This window comes from Hemiscyllium ocellatum, chromosome 4 (assembly GCF_020745735.1).
Source record: "Hemiscyllium ocellatum isolate sHemOce1 chromosome 4, sHemOce1.pat.X.cur, whole genome shotgun sequence".
In the NCBI taxonomy this organism is placed as follows: Eukaryota; Metazoa; Chordata; class Chondrichthyes; order Orectolobiformes; family Hemiscylliidae; genus Hemiscyllium; species Hemiscyllium ocellatum.
This window is the reverse complement of record NC_083404.1, coordinates 16,190,002-16,216,899: the sequence shown is the minus strand read 5'-3', so window position 1 is coordinate 16,216,899 and position 26,898 is coordinate 16,190,002. Positions and strand designations below refer to the sequence as shown.

Here is a 26,898-nt window from a genome sequence, read left to right as displayed (position 1 = left end):
TGGCGACCAAAACTGCACACAATACTCCAGATGAGGCCGCACCAGAGTCTTATACAACTGCAACATGACCTCAGGACTCCGGAACTCAATTCCTCTGACAATAAAGCCCAGTACACCATATGCCTTCCTCACAGCACTATTTACCTGGGTGGCAACTTTCAGAGATAAAACCTTCAATCCTGTTGAGCTATTGAGGTTTATAATGAGTAACTCCCAAAACCTTATACATTACAGAACTTGTTGGAACATCATAAAAACTAGGCCAGGCTTGTGCAAAACATCAGACTCTAGAGTAGCAGAGTACAAGTATGCAGCTTTGTATTCTTTGCATACTATGCTGAACTAGATTCCTGTCATTCTACCAAAGGGATAAAGTGGATGCACAGTGCTTCACCACAAGGGACTGAGAAATTTGGGATGTAAAGTGTTAATTCCTGGTTGTAGAAATTCATTATAATCTCACACCTTTCCCTGACAGTTTTAATTTGATAATTCCTTATTGTTCACACCCAAAGGGAGAAATCATCTTCCTCTATTCACTTGATCAAGCTCATAATTTATTGAATTTCTTAGTCTTCTCTCTTAAAGTGAAAATTGTAAGATTGATCTCATTATCAGGAGAAATTGATACTGAGATGTCTTCAAATTCCATGCAGACATTCTATAGAGTGTCATGGTTCAGTTTGATTCAGTTTGTTGCTGACGTTTGCCTTGAACCTGCGCCCACACCTCCTCCCTCACCTCTATCCAAGGCCCTAAAGGACCCTTCCACATCCATCAAAGTTTTACCAGCACATCCAGTAATATCATTTACTGTATCCGTTGCTCCCGATGCGGTCTCCTCTACATTGGGGAGACTGGACGCCTCCTAGCAAAGCGCTTTAGGGAACATCTCCGGGACACCCGCACCAATCAACCATACTGCCCTGTGGCCCAACATTTCAACTCCCCCTCCCACTCTGCCGAGGACATTGGAGGTCCTGGGCTTCCTTCACCACCGCTCCCTCACTACCAGATGCCAGGAGGAAGAATGCCTCATCTTCCGCCTCGGAACACTTCAACCCCAGGGCATCAATGTGGACTTCAACAGTTTCCTCATTTCCCCTTCCCTCACCTCACCCTAGTTCCAAACTTCCAGCTCAGCACTGTCCCCATGACTTGTCCTAGCTGCCTATCTTCTTTTCCACCTATCCACTCCACCCTCCTCCCTGACCTATCACCTTCATCCCCTCCCCCACTCACCTATTGTACTCCATGCTACTTTCTCCCCAACCCCACCCTCCTCTAGCTTATCTCTTCATGCTTCAGGCTCTCTGCTTTTATTCCTGATGAAGGGCTTTTGCCGAAACGTCGATTTCGCTGCTCCTCGGATACTGCCTGAACTGCTGTGCTCTTCCAGCACCACTAATCCAGAATCTGGTTTCCAACATCTGCAGTCATTGTTTTTACCCACCTTGATGTATTGAAGGCCTATCTGTATGAATTTAAATGAGTTGAAATGAACTGGATCAGACAAGCCTCACTTTTTAAGTGGTATATTTCCAGAACTCAAATAAATCTATAATTGACAAGATAATTGAACGAATTGACTCACTCATTCGGGGAATTGGGAAGTAAAAATGAAGAAAACAATACCTGTCGAAAAGAAATATCCAAATTATTTCAAAAGCTTTTGTGCAAGAACTTACAAATCAAAACATTTTTCTCCCGATAACCATTCCTATGTATTTTTAATTGGTGCTTTTATCATATTTTCCAATGGCTTAAACAGAGAGGCCACTTTCAATTATTTGTACTACAACTTAGTTTTATCACAACTTTATTGGAAAGATTATAAGATTTTTAGTGATAATGTTCTGTTTTTGTATCATTGCAGCACTTCTAGCAGTTACATGTCTGAATTATGTGTTATCATTAACAACTGCAATCCTCTGCTATGTGTTTTACACTACAGTTGAAGGCTGTATTGAAAATAAATTTGTTATCAGCTTCAACATACTTATTTGTGTTGTAGCTTCTTTAATATCAGTTCATCCAAAGGTCCAGGTAAGCATATTACAAATCTTAATTTCATGCTAGATATTTTTTAACAATTTTTTTTAATAATGATGCCAATGTTCCTTTAATATTTTACATTTGACAGGTCATTGAATTACGACTACAATTAAGATATCTAAATCAAGTTGACAATTTGTTAGTTGGATTAAGCATTAATACTGAAACTTAAGAGGTCTAAATTACAAAAGAAACCCTCTTAATAGCTGAATAAAGTTGCTCTTGAGCAGGAATGACTTAGGTATGTGTAGAAGGCGTTGTATGTCCTAGTGGTTGTAGTACTCTGCTGGTGACCTAGAGAACATGAGTTCATATCTAACAATGGCAAAATGGAAATTTTGAACATCTAATCTTCTAGGCAGCTGACTTATGTCATTAAAAAATATTAATAAAGGCTAGTATATATATTTACCAGTTTAAACCATGTGATTGTCTCTTCATAAGTTCAGGGCAATTAAGGAAGGGGCAATAAATTCAGTCTTTTCAATATCATCCAAAAATAAATAATAAAATATTGAACAATAATAAAATGATATGGTCCCAATAAAATCACTCACCATAGTTTTATAGAATATTATTGCTATTTGGAAATATTGACTTTACGCTTGATTTAATTTTCCATTAACAAAACATTATGTTCAAAATTTCCTTTCGAAAACTTGCCTTTTTTGCACTCCAACAGGTTCAGCTTTAAATACAGTGGATAAAGAATTTCATGCCATTACATTTTTATGCTAAAATCTGAATCAACTCACTTTAAACAGATGGGTTAAATTAAACGACTATCGAGAGCTGACTGGCTTTGTCCTTTCAAATCGCCTACTGCTGAATTAATATTAATATGAAAATAAAAAGCTAGTCTAGCAGGTTTTTTTTAGCATAATGTTCAACCTAGACTAATTTAAATACAATTTTACAACCATATTACAGAAATGCCTTTACTAAGCAGCCTTGTCTTATTTGCTTCTCTCCTCCTACTCTCCACACCCTGTTCACTTTTCAAATTTTAGCATCATTATTGCACTAGCTTTATGTTTACTTCAGTTTGTATACAGTGAGAGTAATCCACTTGAAATCACAAATGCAATACTTACAAATTCTTAGTGTATTGTGTCAATGGAAAGAACAAAGCCAAATGCAAATATCATTTTGCTACAAGCCACTGCAGTAATGAAAGGTTCATCAATGACACTGGGCAGCATGGTGGCTCAGTAATTAGCACTGCTGCTTCATAATGCCAGGGATCTGGGTTCAATTCCACCCTCAGGTCTTTATAAAATTTGCATGTTCTCCCTGTGCCTATTTGAGTTACCTCTGTGCGTTCTGGTTTCCTCCCACAGTCTAAAAATATGCAGGCTAAGGTGGATTGGCCATGCTAAATTGCCCATAGTGTCCAGGGATGTGCAGGCCAGGTGGATTAGCCATGAATATACAAGAATGTAAGATATGTGGTGGGATGCTCTTCAGAGGGTTGATGTGGACTTGTTGGGCTAAATGGCCTGCTTCCACACTGTAGGGATTCTACGACTTTTAAAAGTGAGTGAATACTGACATCTTTGCCCAGTGCCCACCCCCACACGCCCCCTCATAAACAGACAGACACACACACATGCACACACAGATCAATTACTCTTAGCTTGCAGAAGGAAAGGCTTACGTAAAATGTGTGGCAAATTTTGTGGGTTTTAATAGAGCTAACACATTGCGGAGTTCCAACATCCCGGACCTCTTCAGGGCTATTCAGTCCTCATCAACAAGGATCTCTGGAATGACTATATTGCTCTGTAGGTTGTACAACAAACAACATGGCACGGTGGGCGGCACGGTGGCACAGTGGTTAGCACTGCTGCCACACAGCGCCAGAGACCCAGGTTCAATTCCCACGTCTGGCAACTGACTGCGTGGAGTTTGCACATTCTCACCGTGTCTGCGTGGGTTTCCTCCGGGTGCTCTGGTTTCCTCCCACAGTCCAAAGATGTGCGGGTCAGGTGAATTGGCCATGTTAAATTGCCCATAGTGTTAGGTGAAGGGGTAAATTTGGGGGAATGGGTCTGGGTTGTTTGTGCTTCAGCGGGTCGGTGTGGACTTGTTGGGCTGAAGGGCCTGTTTCCACACTAAACACTGTTGTGTAATGTTTAGAGTTGAAGGCTAGTGAAAACACCCATTATTCAACCACAGTTTCAATGAAAAAGATGAGTTCAAGGAGATAATGATGAAACACCCAATGCCAAATAGTCAGCTCAAATTGCTGTTCAGAAAACCAGGAAAATCCAAAGAAATGAAGGATCTCAATAGTCCTGTAGTTGTGAAAATGTGCTACACAAATGCAAGCTTTGTTTTGAATTAGTCAGTCGCACTGGATTAAAAAAGCTGTTCCATTCCCTAAATCTTGAACAACTTCCTCCACCACACTGAGGACTCCTGTAACCAAGTTAATTTCAAACCATATATGTAATCCTCTCAATTCAGTTCTTCATATTCAAGCAAATGAAAAAGTAAGTTGCCATTCAGCATGTAAGAGTAAGGAACATGGAAATAGTGGGAATAAATTAATTTTACACGTTGCAACAAGAAAAGGGAACTGAGCATCATGCATTTTCTCAAACATTCATGTGCTTGGCCTTGGTGAATTATTATTGTCCTGTTCGTCTGCTTACCGGTACTTCATGGAGCATCTCCTACGGCTTCAGACTAGATTGGGATGGATTGTTCGGATATCCTCCTGAGACACTCTACATCTTGGAGCCCATGAGAGTCTTGCCACGGAGGCCTGCCATGGATCATTTCACCCATATCTGTGCAGGGGCAGCTTTAACCAGCTGGAGGTGAGGCAGAACATTGGGTTCTTCTTCCAGGAGACGCAACCGATGAGTGCTTCCATATCGACTTCCATATCTACTGTTACCAACATCTTTCCCTGGACATCATTCCTATGACTTTGCTTTAGACCAGCTTTGTGCAGGTCATTGTCAGCTAAGATGCACATCATTCAATTAAAGGTGGAGGTGAGCTAGTTTCCAAAGTGTGCACTGTTCTGGCCATGCCTTGCTCATTTGATAGCCAAGAAGTTTGAAGGAGGGAGCATCTCACTCAATGACAGACATTGTTAGGATGATACATGACACCAGTCAATTAATGATGCAATCAGACTCCTTCACACTCTCTACTGTTCTAGAGAGACATCTGTCAGTATTGTGCAAATTGGCTACTGTCCCTTTATTTTGTCTTTTCATTTTCATTTTGAATGAACATCCATGTAGAGCTGAACAGAGCTTGGAGAGAATACACTGAACCTTCTAACAGTGACCACTCATGCTGGATTGTAAAATGTTTGTCTCTGAATGAATGAATATCCAGTTAGCTGTTAAACTGCTCCATAGCCTACAGTAAGGATTTATACTGGTGCATGACAGTGCATCCTCTGATGGTGCAGCCTCATGTGAAAGGTGATCCTCTGAGAAATCATCTTCAAGAAAATCATCTTGGGGTTGCATGGTATCTCAGTTGTCAGCATTGCTGCCTCACAGCACCAGGATTCGATTCTGGCCTCGGGTGACTGTCTGTGTGGAGTTTGCACATTTTCCTCTGGGTGTTCCAGTTTCTTCCCAAGGTCTGGGGAATTGGCCATTCTAAATTGTCCATAGTGCTAGGTGCATTAGTCAGGGGTAAACATTGGGAAATGATTCTGGTTGGGTTACTCTTTGGAGGGTCGGTGTGGACTTGTTGGGCTGAAGGGCCTGTATACATGCTGTAGAGAAACTAATCAAAATAAACCTCACAAGCATGAAGGCCCTGAAAGAGATGAGAAAAGAATGGTATTAATCGCCATCATCAGGTGATCATATTTGAATTGAATTTAATTGACTTTATTGTCACTTGTATTCACCTGAGTACAGCAAAAAGTTTACAAGTCACCACTTAAGGCACCATTTCACTACTTTGTGAAATGAAGAGAAACAAGCTTATCTTATATGAAGTATGTATAAGTTTTTTTTTAGTTCTGTCACCAGGCATCTGAAAATTCCCAGTCTCTCCATCACTGATAGTCAGAGGTGCAGGTTTCCACAGCCTCCTTTTCAGTTGCAACCGACGGTTGCAATCTGGGACAGCCCACCTCCAGTCCTCTCCCTTGTGTGTTGTTTTCTCTTCTGTAAGGTATGAAAAAACTGACCGAGGGGTGGATATAAGGCATGTGCCCATCCTATGGAAGCAGTGCATGTGGGAAAGGTGACTGCTGTCAGCCACCATACTGAACAGGGGGTGATTAAAAGTTGAGGAGGTGCATTGAATGTGAATGATAGAGACATAGAGGCATAGAGACGTACAGCATGGAAACAGACGCCCTGGTCCAACTCGTCCATGCCAACCAGATATCCCAACCAAATCTAGTCCCACCTGCCAGGACATGGCCCATATCTCTCCAAATCCTTCCTATTCATATATCCATCCAGATGCCTTTTAAATGTTGTAATTGTATCAGCCTCAACCATTTCCTCTGGCAGCTCTTCCATACACGTATCACCCTCTGTGTGGAAATGTTGACCCTTAGGTCTCTTTTATATCTTTCCCTTCTCACCCTAAACCTATGCCCTCTCGTTCTGGACTCCCCCACCCCAGGGAAAAGACCAAGTCTATTTACCCTATCCATGTCCTTCATGATTTTATAATCCTCTAGCCTCCAACACTCCAGGGAAAACAGCCTCAGCCTATTCAACCTCTCCCTATAGCTCAAATCCTCCAACCCTGTAAGCCTTTTCTGAACCCTTTCAAGTTTCACAACATCCCTTCTGATAGGAAGTAGACTAGAATTACACGCAATATTCCAAAACGTAACCTAACCAACATCCTGTACGGCTGCAACATGATCTGCCAACACCTATACTCAATATCCTGACCAATAAAGGAAAGCATACCAAATGCCTTCTTCACGATCCTATTTTGCTCTGACTCTAGTTTCAAGGAGCTACGAACCTGCACTCCAAGATCTCTTTGTTCAGCAACACTCCCTAGGATCTTACCATAACGGTATAAGTCGTGCTAAGATTTGCTTTCCCAAAATATAATACCTCACATTTATCTAAATTAAACTCCATCTGCCACTCCTCAGCCCATCTGATCAAGATCCGTTATAATCTGAGATAACTCAGATTATAGTTTTGCAGACTACTACACCTCCACTTGCTAACTATACTTCCTAAGTTCACATCCAAATCAGTTATATAAATGATGAAAAGTAGTGGACCCAGCATCAATCCTTGTGGCACTCCACTGGTCACAGGCCTTCAGTCTGAAAAACAACCTTCCACTACCACACCCTGTCTTCTACCTTTGAGCCAGTTCTGTATCCAACTGGCTAGTTCTCCCTGTATTCCATGAGATCTAACCTTGTCACTCAGTCTTCCATGGGCAACCTTGTCGAAAGCCCTACTGAAGTCCATGTAGATCATGTCCACTGCTCTGCACTCATCAATCCTCTTTGTTACTTCAAAAAACTCAATCAAATTTTTGAGACATAATTTCCCATGCACAAATCCATGTTGACTATCCTTAATCAGTCCTTGCCTGCCTAAATACGTGTCCCTCAGGATTCCCTCCAACAATTTGCCCCCCACTGAGGTCAGGCTCACTGGTCTGTAGTTCCCTGGCTTGTCCTTACCACCTTTCTTAAATAGTGGTACCACGTTAGCCAACCTCCAGTCTTCCAGCATCTCACCTGTGACTATCGATGATACAAATATCTCAGCAAGAGGCCCAGCAATCACATCCCTAGCTTCCCACAGAATTCACCTGATCAGGTCCTGGAAATTTATCCATTTTTATGCATTTCAAGACATCCAGCGCCACCACCTCTGTAATATGGGCATTTTTCAAGATGTCACCATTTATTTCCCTCCATTCTGTATCTTCCTTTTCCTTTTTCACAGTCAACACTGATGAAAAATACTCATTTTATGCAAAATACTCCCCCATCTCCTGCAGTTCCACACAAAGGTGACCTTTCTGATCTTTGAGGGGCCCTATTCTCTCCCTAGTTACCCTTTTGTCCTTAATCTATTTACAAAAACCCTTTGCATTCCCCTTAACCTTATTTGCCAAAGCTATCTCATGTGCCCTTTTTGTCCTCCTGATTTCCCTCTTAAGTACACTCCTACAGCCTTTACACTCTTCTAAGGATTCATTCGATCTATCCTGTCTATACCTGACATATGCTTCCTTCTTTTACTTAACCAAACCTTCAATTTATTAAGTCATCCAGCATTCCCTATAGTTACCAGCCTTTCCTTTCATCATAACAGGAATATGCTGTCTCTGAACTCTCATTATCTCATTTCTGAAGGCTTCTCATTTTTCAGCCGTCCCTTTACCTGCGAACTTCTGCCCCCAGTCAACTTTTGAAAGTTCTTGTGTCATACCATCAAAATTGGCCTTTCTCCAATTTAGAACTTCAACTTTTAGATCTGGTCTATCCTTTTCCATCACTATTTTAAAACTAATAGAATTATGGTCACTGTCCCCTACTGACACCTCAGTCACATGCCCTGCCTTATTTCCCAAGAGTAGGTCAAGTTTTACACCTTCGCTACATGTTTGAAACCTCAGTGGAAATGAGAAGTGTTGTGATCGAGTGAGCTGGCACAGTTGGTGGGTTGGTTATGTACACCAAAGGAAGAGTCCGAATCAGCAAGGATGTCCATCTCTCCTGACCTTAAGCACAGATTAAAATGTTCCCACTGCCATCATTATCAGCCAGTGACATCTAGAACTGGCCCAAAAACTTTAAAACAAGGTCTAGATGTATCGGCAGCCAAATTCAACATTTAAAGCAAAATTGTGAAACAGAGCAGTAGCAAAGTGGAACAGGAGGAACAAGCAAAAGAGGCAAAATGAAGTAAACAGAAGAGGCCATAGCAGAGGATCTCAGGTGAAATCTGATGAACCAGGGGAAGATACCAACAAACATGGAACAAAAAAAACCCAACTCCAGCAGTCAGCAAACACACCAGGGCAGCTGCAATCAATGCAAAGTGAGATTGACCGCATAGGACAAGCACACCTTAGCAACAAGTGAAATCTTGAGATTGGAAACTTCCAGTGGTGAGCAAAACCAGCAGGATACAGGGTAGATCAGCCTGACAGCTGAATGTTCAGTTGTATGGCAAAGTATTGGAGGCTTCTGATGAGTACTTAGATACTCATCAGAATGTCGTGAATGACGTGCTCAATCCAGCTTTCTACAATCCAGAGAGGACCTTTCTTTGTCACAATCAGTGTGGCTATGGGAGCTGGGGGTTGGGGGGGGGGGTGGGGTGGGGAAGGGGACAAGATCCATCTGACCAGATTATAATGTTTGTACAGTTCATGAACTGAAGGGGTATTAAAGAGCCTGCCATTATACAGAAATGAGGACATCACAGCATCAAGACAACCTGCACCATATGTCACACCGAAAGAGGCCACCAACTCAAAATGTTTCTCACCTCCAGTACAGGCTGCCTGACCCAGAGGGCAATGTGCTGCAGCAAGAAGATTTCATCTCCTGATCTTCAAATAGGTTGTTCATATACAGGAAATAGAAGACACCCAGCTGTTTCCTGGGAGAAGTAACTAAAAGTGCTGAGCTTTTTGTCAATGGAAGCAAGACAAGATTTAAGCTTGATACAGGAAATGTTGTCTCTATTCTCTCAGACGCTGTGCAGTGGCAGAGAATTGAGCTCCTACTGCCCTAGATAGGATGCTACCATGGTCCACTTTCAGTAAAGAGTTTATACTGGAAGACTGCATGATTCTGATGTGCAAATGAGACATATCACATGTCCTGCATAATCTTTCTGAATCAATGTTACTCTTTGGTGTTCGCTGAAGCATCTGAGGCCTTACAGCTTCTCCACAGCCAGTAGCAGAGAGAACCCAGACCCAAACCATTTGTGAGACAGCCTCTGCACAGGAAGGTATCTCAGACCATGAGTCTGCCTCAGGGAACTGGAAGTTCAAAACACATACAAGGGGAGCCTCTAACCTTAAGAACCAGCTAGAGCAGGAGAACATGGACCTTATGCTGTTCCAAGTGGAGACAGTGGAGAGTAACACCAAGCCACCACAAATCATGGTGACTACTTGGAAAAAGGGCAACACAGTGCCTCAGTGGTTAGCGCTGCTGCCTCACAGTGCCAGGATCGATTCCACCCTCAGGTCACTGTCTCCATGGAGTTTGCATTTTCTTCCCGTGTCTATGTGAGTTTCCTTCTGGATGCTCCAGTTTCCTCCCACAGTCTAAAGATGTGCAATTTGGGTGGATCGGCCATGGGCAATTCAAGGTTATAGGGATTGAGTGGGATGCTCTTCTGAGGGTCAATGTGGACTTGATGGGCCAAATGGCTTGCTTCCACATTGTAGGGATTCAATGAATAGAACAGCAATGTATTGTGCCCTGTATTTGTGAAAATCAGTGAGATATGTATGAGTCACCACAACTTGGCACCATTTTAATTACCGAAATTATAAGAAGAAATGATGAAAGTTTTCATCTATTGTTCGATCCATGGCAATCTGGGTTTATGGAGTGGCCACCAAAGCTGCCCGTGAGGCTACCAAAGTAGGGATTTCTGGACTGGACCCACCACACTGCCCCTGATGAAACGCTGCCAATGCAAGGGAGGAGCTACCATGTCACCAACACTGAAACCATCCCTTGCAGCTGCAGGAAAGAAGAAAAGGTGAGTACTGCCATGAAAGAGAAAAGAAGAAACAAAACAAAATAAAGAAGAAAGAATAATGTGGTCAGCCAGGTGAGTGGGAGCATATGGGCACTGAGCCTGAACACTTCCAACCCTGCTGCTGCCACCATCTTGACAAAACATTCTAAATTTCTAAGGAGCTTAAGAATTCATATAATTCTTCAAAGAAAGCATGGAGGTAGTGGTGGGGGTCAGAGGGGTTGGGGGATGGCACTGCCAAGGTGCTATAGAGCTACTCCAACCCAGTGTAGCAACAGGGCCTTCCAAAGAGTCTAAGATTATCAAGGTTCGCTCCTGGCATAATGAGCCTGCCCATGCAGCAGTAACCAATGAGGAAATGTCAGGAGCAGCAGCCAAATCTACTCCAGGCAATGACCCTTTGCAGTTCCAGAGCCCCATGGAAAGGAAGGAACAAATCTTGATGATGGCAGTATCTGACCCCAAAGCAGAAAGCCACTTTCAGACAAACTGAAGACTTTCCAAGTATAAAACCTAGCCATGTGCCAACAGGAAGCCTGAAAGGGTGCCTTAAAGACATTGCACAATGGACGACTCCTCTAGCATGATCCAAGAGGATAACAGAGACAAGCCAGACAAAAGAGATGAGAATAATTCTGCAACTTTGCAACCGGAAACAAGGTAAAGGGAAGGAGAAACTCTGCATCCCATTTTGAGAGAGGACATTGATGAGGTAATCCAAGAGACTGATCCTCAGACATGCACAAAGCACTGGATTGAAGCACATTCAATGACATCCTGGCTGATCTATGGCCCAACTCATATGCCCTTGACCCGTTTTCCTTAATATGTCTGCATAACAAAGCTTGCCTGCCTCAAAACTAAAACTTATAATTGATGTAGAATCAATTACCATTTATGGAAGAGAGTTCCTAATCTCTACCACCGTTTGTGTGTAGCAGTGCTTCCTATCATCTCTCCTGAGTGGTCTGGCCTTATTTTTCTAACTATGTCCCATAGTGGGTGGCATGGTGGCACAGTGTGGGCGGCGTGATGGCACAGTGGTTAGCACTGCTGCCTCACAGCGCCAGAGACCCGCGTTCAATTCCCGCCTCAGGCGACTGACTGTGTGGAGTTTGCACATTCTCCCCGTGTCTGCGTGGGTTTCCTCCGGGTGCTCCGGCTTCCTCCTACAGTCCAAAGATGTGCAGGTTAGGTGAATTGGCCACGCTAAATTGCCCGTAGTGTTAGGTGAAGCGGTAAATGTAGAAGAATGGGTCTGGGTGGACTGCGCTTCGGCGGGTCAGTGTGGACTTGTTGGGCCGAAGGGCCTGTTTCCATACTGTAAGTAGTCTAATCTAAATACCAGACAACTGACACCATAATGAAGGTTTTATGCCTGAAATCCCAACTCTCCTGCTCTTTGGATGCTGCCTGAACTGCTGTGCTTTTCCAGTGCCACAATTTTCAAAATCGACATCATGACCACTCCATACTCAACCTGTGCTAACAGAAACCCAGTCAAATTTCAATGAATGCCAATGAGGGGAACATGATAAACAGTTCATCCCAACAGTGAGAGCAGCATATAACATTTCAGAAAGGGGCCCTTTCCCAAAGGAAAATGAAGAGTCAATGTTCAACTTCATTAAAAAAAAACACACATTCAATACCAATTCTACCCATCCTGTGGCAAAACAAGAGCAAGGTTAATGATAATGCCTTACAATAAGAATCTTAGTGAGCATGGAAGTGGGATGCAGGTTAATGATGACGCGAATAAAACAGGTTAGTGCTAAACAGTTTTAGACTTATAAGAAAAGAAGTGTTAATGATATGAAAATATAAACATGTTTCTGATGAGGAAGAATAAAAATTCAGGGACAGAATGAATACTTGAGGGGAGGCGTTGAATGAGGCAGAGGCTACTAATATGAAGATAGCTTATAATATTATAGGAAGTGATATCAGTACATGGGGCACTCAGTGTGGGAAAGGACTTATTCCAGTACGGTTTGGGAGCAGTACTTGCTCCACATCCAACGTAAGATCCACTTACAACACTGTCATCTAACTATCTCCTTAGTGAATACCTGAATGGATGCCCCTTTGGAAAAGTTAAAAAAAAACTTCCTCCCTCCTGACCAGGACTACAAATCACAGAACTCAATCACTGATTATTGGCATCCATAAGAAAGAGATCTACTTGATATAATCATGCACTGCAGGTTTTTAGAGATGTACCTCTGGGCTGGGTTTGCTGAGACCAGGAGCATGTGCAGTATGTTCTTATGCATGTGCTGGTGAAGATGATTTATTAAAAAGTGCCCACAGCATGTCTTTGTCACTAGGCTGGCTTCCAATATGAAAAATGTCTGTATTTCGTGATGCAAAGTGATTTAGTGATGCTGAGTGCTCTTCCCTGTGCATTAAAAGTTGGGGCTATGAATGAGGAAGGACAGTCAGTACTCCCAACCTGTTTTAACGGTTCACTATTCTCTTAGCACCAGCTATGTCGGTTAACACTCTTGTCTGTGCATTTAGGTGAGCACTGTTCAACAGTAAGCCTATTCCTACAAATTTTCTCAAACTTTGATCATTGACACGGTGAAATTCCATTTGAATATGTATGCAAAGCACCAGTTAAACATGAGAAAACAGAAAGGTAGATATGCCATGAAAAACATTTGAAGTGGTACAAGAATTTAGTCAATCCAGACCATGTGCCTAGTTGCTGCTCTTAGACCCATCACTTTTGATTGTCCTTACATTCAGCCTTTATCCGGTTGTCCGAGATACTTCCCACCCCACTTCCCCCAACAAAGTTATTTCATTGTTTGTCAATTCTGTCCCACATTCCAAACTCTTGCTTCCTGTTGACTGTTAGTTCTTGTTTTGACCCAGTTTCAAACATTCATGGGATAGAAACCCTGACAAACTTCCAATTTACCAAGCTGTACTCTCCACCTTTATTGGTCAGAGGTTTGTGGAGTCAGGTAGACTTTGGAAGACTTTAGAAATGTTGTCCAGGACCGGATGTGGGTTCTTACTCCAATTCTCGTGTTCTGTGTTTGCTGGCAGGATGTAAGGAGTGATGCATGAATCAGAGGTAGTGTATCCAATTTCATCAGGGATAAGTGCTAAATTTTAAAAGACCTCTTTTTTAGTATTCCAATGATTGAACATACAATATAGAATCATAAATTGCTGGAAGAGCTGCAACTATTCATGGAGAATGGATAAAGTCTGTTCAAGTATTATTTCATCACAGAATCCCTACAGTGTGGAAACAGGATATTTGGCTCAACAAGTCCACATTGACCCTTTGAAGAGTATCCTACCCCACCCATTCCCCTCCTCTATTATTCTACATTTCCCCTAACTAATGCACCTAGCCTACACATTCCTGAACAATATGGCCAATTCACCTAATCTGCAGATCTTTGGACTGTGGGAGGAAACCAGAGCATCTGGAGGAAACCCACACAGACACAGAGAGAATGTGTAAACTCCTCACAGACAGTCACCCAAGGCTGGAGACGATCCCTGGAACCTGGCGCTATGCGGTAGAAGTGCAAATCACTGAGCCACCATGCCACCCAGATGTGCTGTTAGATTTCCCAACTTAAACCTTCTACCTGCATGATGAAAATCTTTGACTCCCATTTTTCAGTGGTCCTTAAAACAAAAAAAAATCTAGCATTTCGTGGAAATTTTTTTACCACCTATTTCTGCAGCTTCAACCAACTTTACTGTTGACAATCACCAAGAGATATTAATAGAGTTGAGCTCATTATGAATGCTTGCCTAAATTACAAAGTTCTAAAATCATGTCTCGTTTGGTGAAGGCTGGTTAAGTTCACATTTTGATTGAAAGTTTTAAGTCTATTAAAGGAGTAGCTGTCTTTAACGTGGTTATTGAACCTTGTTTGTCCTTGTAACAAATTGATCACTGGAGGGTATTTAATTCCATTGGAATGGCTTCATGAATGAAAGGGTTTTCACCATCACGTGTCAACAAGTAAGGGCTCCCTGAGCTCATTGGAAACTTCTTTCAATCTGTAGACGTTTGCCCATAGTGATACTTAATGAGAGACTCTGCAGGTAACATGGAGGTACCAAGTTTGCTGAGCTGGTAGATTCCCCAACTTAAACCTTTTACTTTCATGATGAAATCTGGCCCCTCGACTCCCATTTTTCAGTTGTCCTAAAACATTTTAAATGCATCATGAATGGAACACCCAGAATTACTGCACAAAACAACTTACAAAATGCCAAAGAGAACAGAGGTTTGGCTTGATCCCAGAAACAGTATGGCAGATTCAATGCGAAAAAAGAGAGAGTTGGATGTTATGATAGCAATAGCACATTAACAAAACTGTGGCAGTCCTACAGAAAGACTGATCCATCAACAGAAAGGAGGTGGCAATAAAAATTACTAGGGAACAGGCAACATTTAAAATTCCTATACCTTGGAAACAGGCCTTTTGGCCGAACAAGCCCACAACAACCCATTTTCCCCTACCATCTACTTGCTGCCAACTAATACACTTAACCTATACATCTTTGGATTATGGAGCCAGAACAAACCCACACAGGGGCAGCTCCACACAGACAGTTGCCCAAGACTGGAATTGAACCCAGGTACCTAGCACTGTGAGGCAACAGCACTAACCACTGAGCCACCATACCACCCTTGGCTTGAGGGACATTATAAATCACTGCAATGTCGTAAAGCCTGGCCAACACTGAGTTCCTATTAGTGTAGATGATTCTTTGACTTATGATGGGATAACATGAACCTTGATTAAACCCCTATAAATTTATTTTGTGATTATTAGCACAACTAGGTATTTTTCAGTAAATTTTAACTTCATGGGAAGTTTTAAATGTTGCCATGAATGCTGTTTTAAGATGTTTTGGTGATATTTGGGAACACTTATTTGTATTAGTTCTTTTTATTATTACACTTTTTATTACTTTTGGAGTCACAACAATTGTGTCCAATTGAAACAACTTCATTTGTATCCTTTATCCAATCTTGTAAGTTTAATAAAAAAAAACCCTGATGATAAAGAATGCTCCTTATGTTATTAGATGTGGAGGTGCTGGTGTTGGACTGTGGTGGACACAGTCAGAAGTCACATGACATCAGGTGACTTCACCTGACAAAGGGACAGTGCTCCAAATGCGTGTACTTTCAAATTAACCTGTTGGACTATAACTTGGTGTAATGTGACTTGTGATTTAGTTAGTATATGCATTTTTTTAAAAAAAAGCACTTGACTTGTTCACTAACAGCTAAGAATCTCTACTGAATTTCAATCAATTCTAGGAATTTCAGCTTTGTACTGGCCTCCAATCCTCCATAATTACTCTGTATATTATGTACCTCACTTGGTCAGCAATGACAAATGAGCCAGGTAAGTGGATGATTCTCTTCTTACTGATACGTATTCCTTCCTCATTTTGAACTGCAAATATATTACCAATTGAATAAAAAATCTCGACAGCCAGAACAATGGAGTTGATGACCATTCATTAGGCTTACCGGTTAATAATTTATTTTAGTCTAGATTTTGCAGTAGAAATTATCAGCATTTGCACATCATCGCACCACTAAAACTGACAGCAATTTTCAGGGTAACCTCATGTCTGAATAACGCACAACATTAACATGAGCTATGATCTAAATATTTGCAACAGTCTATAGAAAGAGAAAAGCTGTAATCCAATCAGAAAATAAGCAAATTTGTTTTTATATGCAGTTAAGCCCCAGAATAGACATTACATCATCAATATAGATATCCTGCTTTGAGGATGTCATTTGTACTTTAATAGATGCAAGATTTTAATGAGCACCTTTGTGAATAAGTGCAAATGTTTGCAGCATTGTTCCTCATCGAAGATTAGGTAGAAGAAATAATTCTTAAAGTCCTTGATTGGAAATGGCAGAGAACACTATTCCTCAAATCATTCTTTTGAGTTGATTCATTCATCAAATGAAGGTGTCACTGGTTAGGCCAACAATTTATTGCCAATCCCTAATTGCCCAGAGGGATGTTGAGAGTCAGCCACAGTGCTGTGAGTCTGGCGTCATGTCTAGGCCAGACGGGGTAAGGATGGCAATTTCTTTTCCGAAAGGATGTTAGTGAACTAGATGATTTTTTTTTTGACAATCAATTCATGGTCATCAGTAGACTCTTAATTCCAGATTTTTATTGAACCCAAATTCCACTAAATACCATAGTGGGATTCGGATTCAGGTTCCTAAGGGCCTGTTTCCACACTGTAGGGAACCTAATCTAATCTAATCTTCCCCAGATCTTTGGAATAACAGTTCAGCAATAATGCCGCCAGGCTGTCACTTCCCCCTTATTCTTTCAGACATTCCACAAACCAAACTGGAAAGAAATTATGACACCATATGTGCAAGCAAGTGTCCAAACAGAACTCTTGGGAATGGCCCATACAATTCCATTGATGCTTTTCCACCATCTTCCTGTCTGCTCCCAAATTTGCTACAGTTTCACTGTGGCAAATATGTCCTGGGCAGCCCACAACTGTCACATAACTGAGACCCTTACATGACTAATTAATGACCACTTAAGGGCCATGCCAACCAGCCTGAGTTGGTTAGCTAGTGGGAAGCAAGCTCAGCCAGTAAGCACAAATGTGGGAGGTGCCACCTTGATGGGCCTGAAGGTTTAATCTCCCAACCCAGTGTTTACCCTCTGCTCTGCTATGTGCACTCCAACTCCCATGCTACTGCCAGCCTTCAAATCCCTGTGCGCTCCTATCCTGAGCTCAATGAGAACACCCCCAAGCTACTTGGTCATGCAACTCCTGGCTCGTCCTCTTCTTCTTCCAGCCTCAGGCGTCTGTCTGTGTGAAGTTTGCGCGTTCTCCCCGTGTCTGCGTGAGTTTCCTCCCCATGCTCCGGTTTCCTCCCACAGTCCAAAAATGTGGAGGTTAGGTGAATTGGCCATGCTAAATTGCCCGTAGTGTTGGGTGAAGGGGTAAATGTAAGGGAATGGGTCTGGGCGGGTTGTGCTTCGCCGGGTCAATGTGGACTTGTTGGGCCAAAGGGCCTATTTCCACACTGTAAGTAATCTAATCAGATCGGATACAGTGCCAGCAGTGGCCAGCAGCTCTGAGAACAGACTTTCTCAGTAGATGGGGTTGGAAGGACTGGCCCAAATGACTTGATTCCTCTGTGCGTTAAACAGCTGTGGGTAAGCTTAGTGGAGCAGGGGCATGTTTCCTTGGCAAATTTTCAGCTGTGGAAGAGGAATCTCTGAAATTCTGAATTTGAAGTTCAGACCACCACACAACACATCATTCCTTCTAAACTTGACCAACTATCAATTGCAGAAATCACCAAATACTTCTTCAGGTTTTGAGCATCAGCCAATGGAAATGAATCAAAAACAAGCCTGAAAATGATCCACAACCCTTTATGCCATTCTTCCTCTGACTGAATATGTGTTCAGGTGCAAACTGTTCACAGAGGTCATTAGTTGGAATGTTTATATTTCAAAAGGTACCACTGACGTTAAGTCATGGTCTGGCCACTCTGCCTACTCCCAACATGCAGTCCTTGTATCCAAAGCAACATTTTTATCTAAATCAAAACAGAAATTGCTGGAGGAACTTTAGATTATAGTAGGGACTATACTTGTATAAACAATTTTGTTTACAAAGAGTTGTAACATTATGCAAATTGTAAATTGTGGACTTGAACCTAAAGAATGGAATCAAACTCTTAAACCCAGTGACAGGAAACAGAGGACGACTAACCTGGAAAAATAACACAATGGACAGGAACCCCAAGAGGATATAATGTAGCAACGTATAGGAGAAAGCCTTTTGAATAAACTTAGCGAGATAAAAAGAGACGGAGCTGCAGCCTTCAGAACTCAATGTTGAGTTCAATAATTTCAAAACCTGATCACTCTATGTCCTTTACCCACTCCTACAGCTCAAGGCCTGTTATAACATTGGCTGCTTTCAGCATATTTTCACCTCATTATGGTGCCCATTATCAGCTTTACTTTTGCCCTGATATGATGTTTTCCATTCCTTTACCTGCCATTCTCTGTCTTTGGGTTCCATCTTTGCCAATCCACTCACTTCTTACCACTTCTCTGTTTTCTTCAGCATGTACCCCACCTTTGCCTCGCTATTATCAGTTCTGAAGAAGGGTCACTGAACTCAGCTTTGCTTTCTCTCCATAGCTGCTGCCAGACCTGCTGAGTTCCTCCAGCAATTTCTGTTTGCATTTCAGATTTTCAACATCAGCAATTTTTCAAAGTTTTATTTATTAATATTATTGAAATGTCATCTGGTGAACAGTGGACAATTGAAGGTGGTATTCAACAAGAAGTTCTCTCTTCCGCGTTTGGCCTGATGTCCTGAGACTTTAAAAACTCCAGAGTCATTGTTGAGGATTCCCAAGGAAAATCTCTCCTGACCGTATACCACTGTGCTACTACCTCTGGTAGGATTGTCCTGCCTTAGGGCCAGTGTGGTGATGGTGGTGTGACATTGTTGATGAGGTATGATTCCGTAAGTATAACTGTGCCAGGCTATTGGTTGACAAAGTGAGGTCTGCAGATGCTGGAGATCAGAGCTGAAAATGTGTTGCTGGAAAAGCGCAGCAGGTCAGGCAGCATCCAAGGAACAGGAGATTTGACGTTTCGGGCATAAGCCCTTCTTCAGGTCATTCCTGAAGAAGGGCTTATGCCCAAAACATTGAATCTCCTGTTCTTTGGATGCTGCCTGACCTGCTGCGCTTTTCCAGCAACACATTTTCAGCACCCCAGGCTATTGGTTGGCTAGTCTGCAGTACAGCTTTTTGAGCTCCAACAAAAGCCCCCACATGTTAGTAAGGAGAATTATGCATGTTAACAGGGCTGGGTTCACCATTTTTAGTTCTGGTGCTGAGACCAATACCAGAAGATCTGTTTAGTTTCATCCCTTGCTTTAGACATGATAATGGTTTTGGTACTGATATTTGGCTACTTCAGAGGTCACTTCATGAGCCAACCACATTTCCTTCCTGAGAGGGCATTAACTCCTCATGGTTCACCAGATGACATTTTGATAATATTATAATAAATAAAACCTTTAGCCACATTTCCTCCCTTAAAGAGCATTAGTGAAACGGTCAAATGATAATCAATAATGGCAAAATGTTTACCACAGCCCAAGCTGGCTGTGAACTAAAGGACGTGAGGACTACATGGTATGTAATGAGGAAACTTGATAAGGTGAAAGGTTATTTGGCATAATTGTTATCGTTTGAATTCCAGATTTTTAAAAGTTGAATTTAAAACTTCACCATTGACTGGTGGGATTTGAAACTACAGGCCCAGAGCATTAGGCTAGGAGCTTGAGTTAATAGGCGCCATGAAGATACTACTATGTCATCTGTCTCCCAGCTGTGTTTAGCTTTTGATAGAATTAGAGCAATACATCAACTCCATTTTTGGGTTTATGCAACTAATTAAATTTGCTAACAAATTGTAAACAAATTAACAAATCATAATTATGTGATCAAGCATCTGAAATTGTAAACAATAAATGGCTAAAAGCTCTAAACAAAACTATTATTTTACTGCTATCTTTTTATGTGCAGTTCTTTTGCACTCAGTAATCATTTCTAATCATGGGAGTGAGCAAGTCTACTTTATCTTTCTAGGGAAGTTCCAACTGGGCTGAAATGAACTAGAATCAATGCAATTTGTCTTTTAATTCAGCTTAATGAACTGTACAAATCTCTTAGATACCTTTTGAATAATTGCCAAGACCATCTGGATTTAAATAATGCAAATTCAGGTTAAAAAGTACTTTCGTACACATAACCATAGCTCTCACACATTATGTAAATGCTTGCTGTAAATGGTTCGAATTCTCTCCCTATAATTTTACAACAACCATTGAAGTTCTATATTGGGTGGGATGCTTTGCCCTCTCCTGTGGGACGTTTCAGGAGCATTAAATTTGCCAGGTTGATGGCATGTGGGGGCACCATCTTCTTCAAGCCATCTCTCTGATTTAGTCTGTTGCTGGTAAGCTCCTGGGTGGCTCTGTCCTGCCGCTTAAAGGCCTCATCTTATAGCCGGGGCATGAACACCCCAATGGGCAAAGAAGCTCCCCATGTGGGGTAAACAGCAAGCCATCCATGTCAGGATGTGTTGTGGGCTCCTGGGTGTGTGAGCTCCTTCATTTGAAGGCTTTGATGCCTGATTGAATGGTTTGATCAAATGCCATTGACAAGGCATTGGTTAAGGGGATGCCTATAGAAACCATCTCAGTCCTTGCTACCCCCACCCCTCCTCTTATTCCTCCACAATCACCACCTCTTGACACCCTTCCCATCATCACTCACCTATGGTCTGGCTCTTTCCATGACCCTCAGCCTCGAGGAAGTGCTGTATCGGCAGCAGCCGTTTGCTGTTCGGTAGAACTGCTGGTCCCTAATTAACTGGCACCTCTTGGCAGGAGGCACTTGCAACCCTGTTGTCTGATGCCATTGACATTGCTGGACTGTTAAGTATCTGGTTGGCATAAGATGTGACAAGGGGCAACACAAGGCTATCTCCCATCATTACCCTTTATATATGTGACTAAAATTGAAGGAGTATCTTTCGGATTAAGAAAGTTGAAATTGTTGCTTCATTTTTATCACAATTATATGACTGTACTGACCTTTTTAAAAACTAGTTACAAACAACACTGGTAATTCTGTTAACATGTCAGGAAAAAATTACCTTTTTTGATTGATACTCTAGATTAGTCAGAAGTAATGTCCTAATGAATAATAATCAAATTATTTTCTGAGGGATATAATTACAGTTAAAAAAAATCTCTGTAAGAAGTTATTATTTGTAATTAAGCACTTTACAAACGCATTCTAGCCTGTTTGGCTGTGATCTTGATATTAAAACTGGAAGAGTGATTTATTGCTGCACAATTAGAATCATCATAAACTCTACACCAAAAAAAAATGCTTCCGGAGAGAATGCATTCATTATGGAATCATTAACAAACAGGAAATAATTTATTTTTGATGGAGATTAAATTTGTAATTTACTACATGGCCAATGTAAGCCTTCTTAATTTGTATTGTGCTTTCAGATGACAAGTGTAATCCGAGTATGATGAGCTTTTTCGAGCGGACATTTCCCAGCCCTGATTTGAACAATACACTGAACACAATCAATGTTTCAGATACAGGATTGAACTGGGATGGCCAATGCATTGTTGGCTTGGCATTGTTCCTTATTTGCATCTTATATTTGAGGTAATTCCAGATATCAATTCAATAAGTATTTTGTTACCACTTGACTTCTTCCATGCAAACAGCTGGATTATACAATGCTTTTGTGTCACCACAGTCGTGTCCGTTTTAAGGCAGCAGTTAACTAGCATTGTCAAGCTGTCAAACTGACCTTTGGAAGAACAACGGAGCAGGAAAAGTCATTCAAGTTCATTCCACTATTCAATTAGATCCTGGCTGATCTGTGTCTCAATTCCATTTGGACACCTTGGATCCATATCCTATGATATCTTAACCAAATAAAAATGTCAGATCTGAAACTTGGCTTTAATGGCATTCTAAGGAAGAGAGGGTTTGTTGCTAACCTTTGTGTGAAGAAGTATTTCCTGTAATCACATCAGAATGACCGAACTCTACTTCCACGTTTGTGAAGAAAATATTTTCTTAAACTCCCCAATGAAAAAATGGCCTCTTCCCATCTCGCCAAACAATACTTTAATTATCTTAAAACACCTTGATCATTCGTCTTTTACATTTAAAGAAATACAAGCCAAGTCTATGCAACTTATAATTTAATGCTTTTAATACTTGCATCATTCTGATGAATCTGTATTGCACCCCTTCATAGCTAATGCATCTGTTTTGAAGTGCATGGACCCAACTGAACACAGCACTCTAATGCATTCTGTCCGTAGTTTTATTCAGCAATAAGACAACGTGTTTTTTTTTGTATTTAAGGCCCCTGTCAAGTTATTTGTAGTACTTGCCACTAGCTTGTAAATCACTCTGTACCTGCATTGTTCCTAGTTTCTCCTTGTTGGTGAACATAAGCAAAAAAGTGTGACCAATTCACCATTCAGCCCTCAAGCGGTTCCCACTATAAAATCCTAGCGCACCTGCATGCTAACCTTTTCCACCGACTTTGATTTAAATTTCCTTCAGATCCTTGGCTAATGAAATTCCATTGATTTCAGACATAAAATTGCTAATTGTGTCAGCAACAGATGAGTTTTTTAAAAAATTCTGGACTTAGCTTACTTCGGAGGTAATCAATAGTAGCAGTCTCAGAGTAACATCCAGAAAATAATTCAGGAGGTAACAAGACCCTTTGAATACATCTGAAATATAGACTATGTCTCTGCAGTTGTGTCCAATTCTGATTCCCATGTTATGGCCAGGATATCCTGACACCGGAGCCCACTCGGAAAGAAATTTTGAAGAGTCTGGCATTTGGTTATATTGGAGAAGAAGGAACTCAGCAAAATGTTATTCAAGTATTCAGGTTTCCTAAAGGAGTAGATACATTGAACTCCAACTCAATGTTTAAGATTGCCATTAATAATAGAACTAGAATACCATAAAAGGGCTCACATTTGGAATAGAGAAGATGAGTAGGCTGTTGTGGTTTAAGTGTTTTGAAAAAATAAATAGTGAATGGGGTGCCAGATTTCCCAACTAGGGAGACATGTTAAATGAAAACAAAAAAATGCTGGAAATCAGAGAGCTTTGGTGAAGAGTCATCTCGATGTGAAAAGTTAGCTTACTCTCACTCCATGGATGCTACCTGACCCGCTGTGATTTCCAGCACCTTCAGTAATTTGCTCCTGAATGTCAAACAACCATTGGAGAGATATTAATGGGAATTAAGGATACAATATATATGGGTCCTAGGCAAAAGTGGGGACTGCAGATGCTGGAGATCAGAGTCTAGTTTAGAGTGATGCTGGAAAAGCACAGCAGGTCAGGCAGCATCCAAGGCACAGGACAATTGATGTTTCGGGCAGAAGCCCTTCATATATGGGAGCTGTCAGACAACTTGCATCCTTTTCCAACTTATACTTTCCTACACGTCTAAGCTCCTATTACTGTATTTTAGACTCATTTATTAAAATTGAGTGCATTTGATTTTTACACTAATTATATTGATGTTATTTTTTTTTAGCATAAGGAAATCCAGTTGCACACAGAGGCATAGTCACTCCATCAGTAATCCAGACACTGGATCTTTGGAAAGCGTATCAATACAGGAAGGTTGTGAAGAGGTGCATCGCTTTCAGGATAATGAAAAAGAAGGTGTTCATTACAGCTATTCTTTTTTCCACTTTATACTTTTTCTGGCTTCCATGTACGTTATGATGACACTAACTAACTGGCACAGGTAAGCAAAAAATAACTATACCATTGATGAACCTCTTTTAGATGTAGGCTGGGAAGGTATATTCCAGATGAATGTTCTACAGGAAGAGGCACAATTGGCGACAGAAACTAAGTGAGTCTTTTGTCTGCCTACCCCATGCTCTGTCTGCTTTATCGGTCTAAGGGGATCCTCACACTATCCTAAAAATAGACCTTAAGTAATTTTAATGAAACTGAGCTGAAAATGTGTTGCTGGTTAAAGTGCAGCAGGTCAGGCAGCATCCAAGGAACAGGAAATTCGACGTTTCGGGCAAAAGCCCTTCATCAAGCATTTCCTGATGAAGGGCTTTTGCCCGAAACGTAGAATTTCCTGTTCCTTGGATGCTGCCTGACCTGCTGCGCTTTAACCAGCAACACATTTTCAGCTCTGATCTCCAGCATCTGCAGACCTCACATTTTACTCGTAAGTTTACTGAAAACCACACTAGCTAGTAGCTGACAGTCTAATAATCAGCCTTGAGATTGCATAAAGCTTTACTCTGACATTGATATGAAATTGCATTTAATTATCTTAAAAAAGTTGAGAAGCATTTTGGAAAAGGAAATAAAGTAAGCACTTTCAACTTGCCTCTACATAGTCCACTCACTTGGATGTATAGAATCCTGCTCCAGAGTTTCACATGAAGTCAGGGAGAACATTTCTGTTGCATCCATACAGACCTGGGTCTCCCATCATTATGATCCAATATCTGCTTTGAGATAGATTCCACTGCCTTACTATCAAATGGATGGAAGTCCTGGTTTTCTACATTTCCAGTTGAAGTGCAAGGAATCCAAAGTTCTTTCCAGTTTTCTTTGGGAGTTTATTAATCCATATTTTATATTTATTTATATTCTTTGACTAGATTAATCTGTCTTGAAAACGATCTCATCTTTAGAAACCTAAAGGTCACTAATGATGGATTTTCATTTCTCACTGATAGTTATATGGAATTGTAACATATGTTTTTCTGGTCCAATGTGTTTCTTGTTCAGTTGCATGTGGCTCAAATATCTTGTATTTGGTATATACTCACTTGTGTCTTATCAAACAAAGCAATTGTCTTATCAAGCAATTTACAACAGAGCAAAATATTTCTGATTATCAACTTTCCTCTGAATTAAATTAGTGCATCAACTTCTTATCAATCATATTGGGAATTTCAATCAAGATTCCTACCCTGACATCAGAATTACAACTCAAAATGCCAAATACCATATTTAGGACCAGATATCACTATTTGTCATACAGACAAATAGATTACAAAAACATTTGTTTGATCTTTCTATTTTCATGGGACTCAAAAGAAGGCCAGTTCTGAAATACTTCCGTGTATTTTCACCATTATCATCTTTCCCACAGATTTGCTTCTGTGCCCATACAGGGAAAAGAAAAGTTATCTCACAATTAGTTTACACTAGGTTTTGAAAATCCAACTTGCTCGTCTTTGCTCACCCTTCTCACCACAACATTTCTGTAGCGTTTGATTTGCTCAACTACCCCCTCACCTTCAACTTTGATGCCAGGCCCCCATTAAAGCCACAATTGTTGTGTGTTTTCGGCAGTTGCTTGGTTTTAAATCTCGTCTCTGCTCTCTTGGGTCCAGAAACACAGGATTTGGAATGGTTTGATCACTCACCTCGAGATTTAGTGAAACAATGTCAAAAAGTACCAGGTCTTATTCTCATCTACTGAAGCTGATTATTGTTCAAGAATCATCCTACAATGCAATTCTTTTCAGTGTGGCAACATTTTCTAAACCCATCTCTCCTGTTCTCCTCCATTCTTGCAGCAATAAATAGGCGGAATGTGTGGATGTCTTTGTTATCCAGATTGTGAAAAGACAAGTCGTAGACAACACAGGTTCTCATTTGCAAGGCCAGCAAAATTGTAGTCTGTACCAGAAATGCTGAACGATTACAATAATTGCCATGACAATTTTCCATGATCTCTGCACTCCCATCTTTGAGGAATACACAACCGGCCCAAACACACTCTTTTCCTAAATTTCAGGGGTCCCTGCCATCACAAGCTTGAGATAACTCTGCACCTTATATGAGGTCAAAACTGTATGAGCAGAAATTTCCTGCGTTAAATACTGGCGAGGCTAAAGCCATTGCCGATAGTCCTCAATACAATCTGTCTTCACTCACTACTAACTCTACCACTCTTGCTGTCAATTTGCTGAGGTTAAACCAAGCTGTTTGCAACTGTAGTGTCATATTTGGCTTCCAACCACATCACCACACCTATCACTAAGGTTATTAACATTTTACATTTCCACCTTTGTAACACTGATGACTGCACACCTGCTGTAGCTGATTTGACCTGCTGCGCTTTTCCAGCAACACATTTTCAGCTCTGATCTCCAGCATCTGCAGTCCTCACTTTCTCGTCCCTGCTGTAGCTGATTTGCCCTGCAATCCTCATTTATGCCTTTACTGTCTCTGGACTTGAGCAATGGACTGGACCAAACCCCTTCTAATGTATCAGAGAGATAGTCAGGATTTTAACTCTCCTTATTTAGAGGCAAGTGTAAGGTGCAGTGTTCCAGATGTAATTCAGTTGGTCACACTACTCAGCTTTACACAAAACACACTTTATTCTTACCACTACAGTTAAAATACAAACAAAAGAAAAAAGAATTTGTATATCTTTAACTCTGTTGGAAAACTTAACAGTACAATAGA

General features: G+C 41.1%; 1 protein-coding gene across 1 annotated transcript in view; it reads left to right on the top strand.

Annotated features, from left to right (window-relative positions):
• Positions 1-26,898, top strand: part of LOC132815167 (serine incorporator 1-like) — a 78,354-nt gene that overhangs the window by 43,370 nt on the left and 8,086 nt on the right. Inside the window, exons 7-10 of the mRNA XM_060823980.1 lie at positions 1,877-2,046; positions 16,084-16,171; positions 21,891-22,056; positions 23,975-24,190. Of these exons, the coding sequence (XP_060679963.1) occupies positions 1,877-2,046; positions 16,084-16,171; positions 21,891-22,056; positions 23,975-24,190 (640 nt within the window). The remainder of the gene's footprint in view (positions 1-1,876; positions 2,047-16,083; positions 16,172-21,890; positions 22,057-23,974; positions 24,191-26,898) is intronic.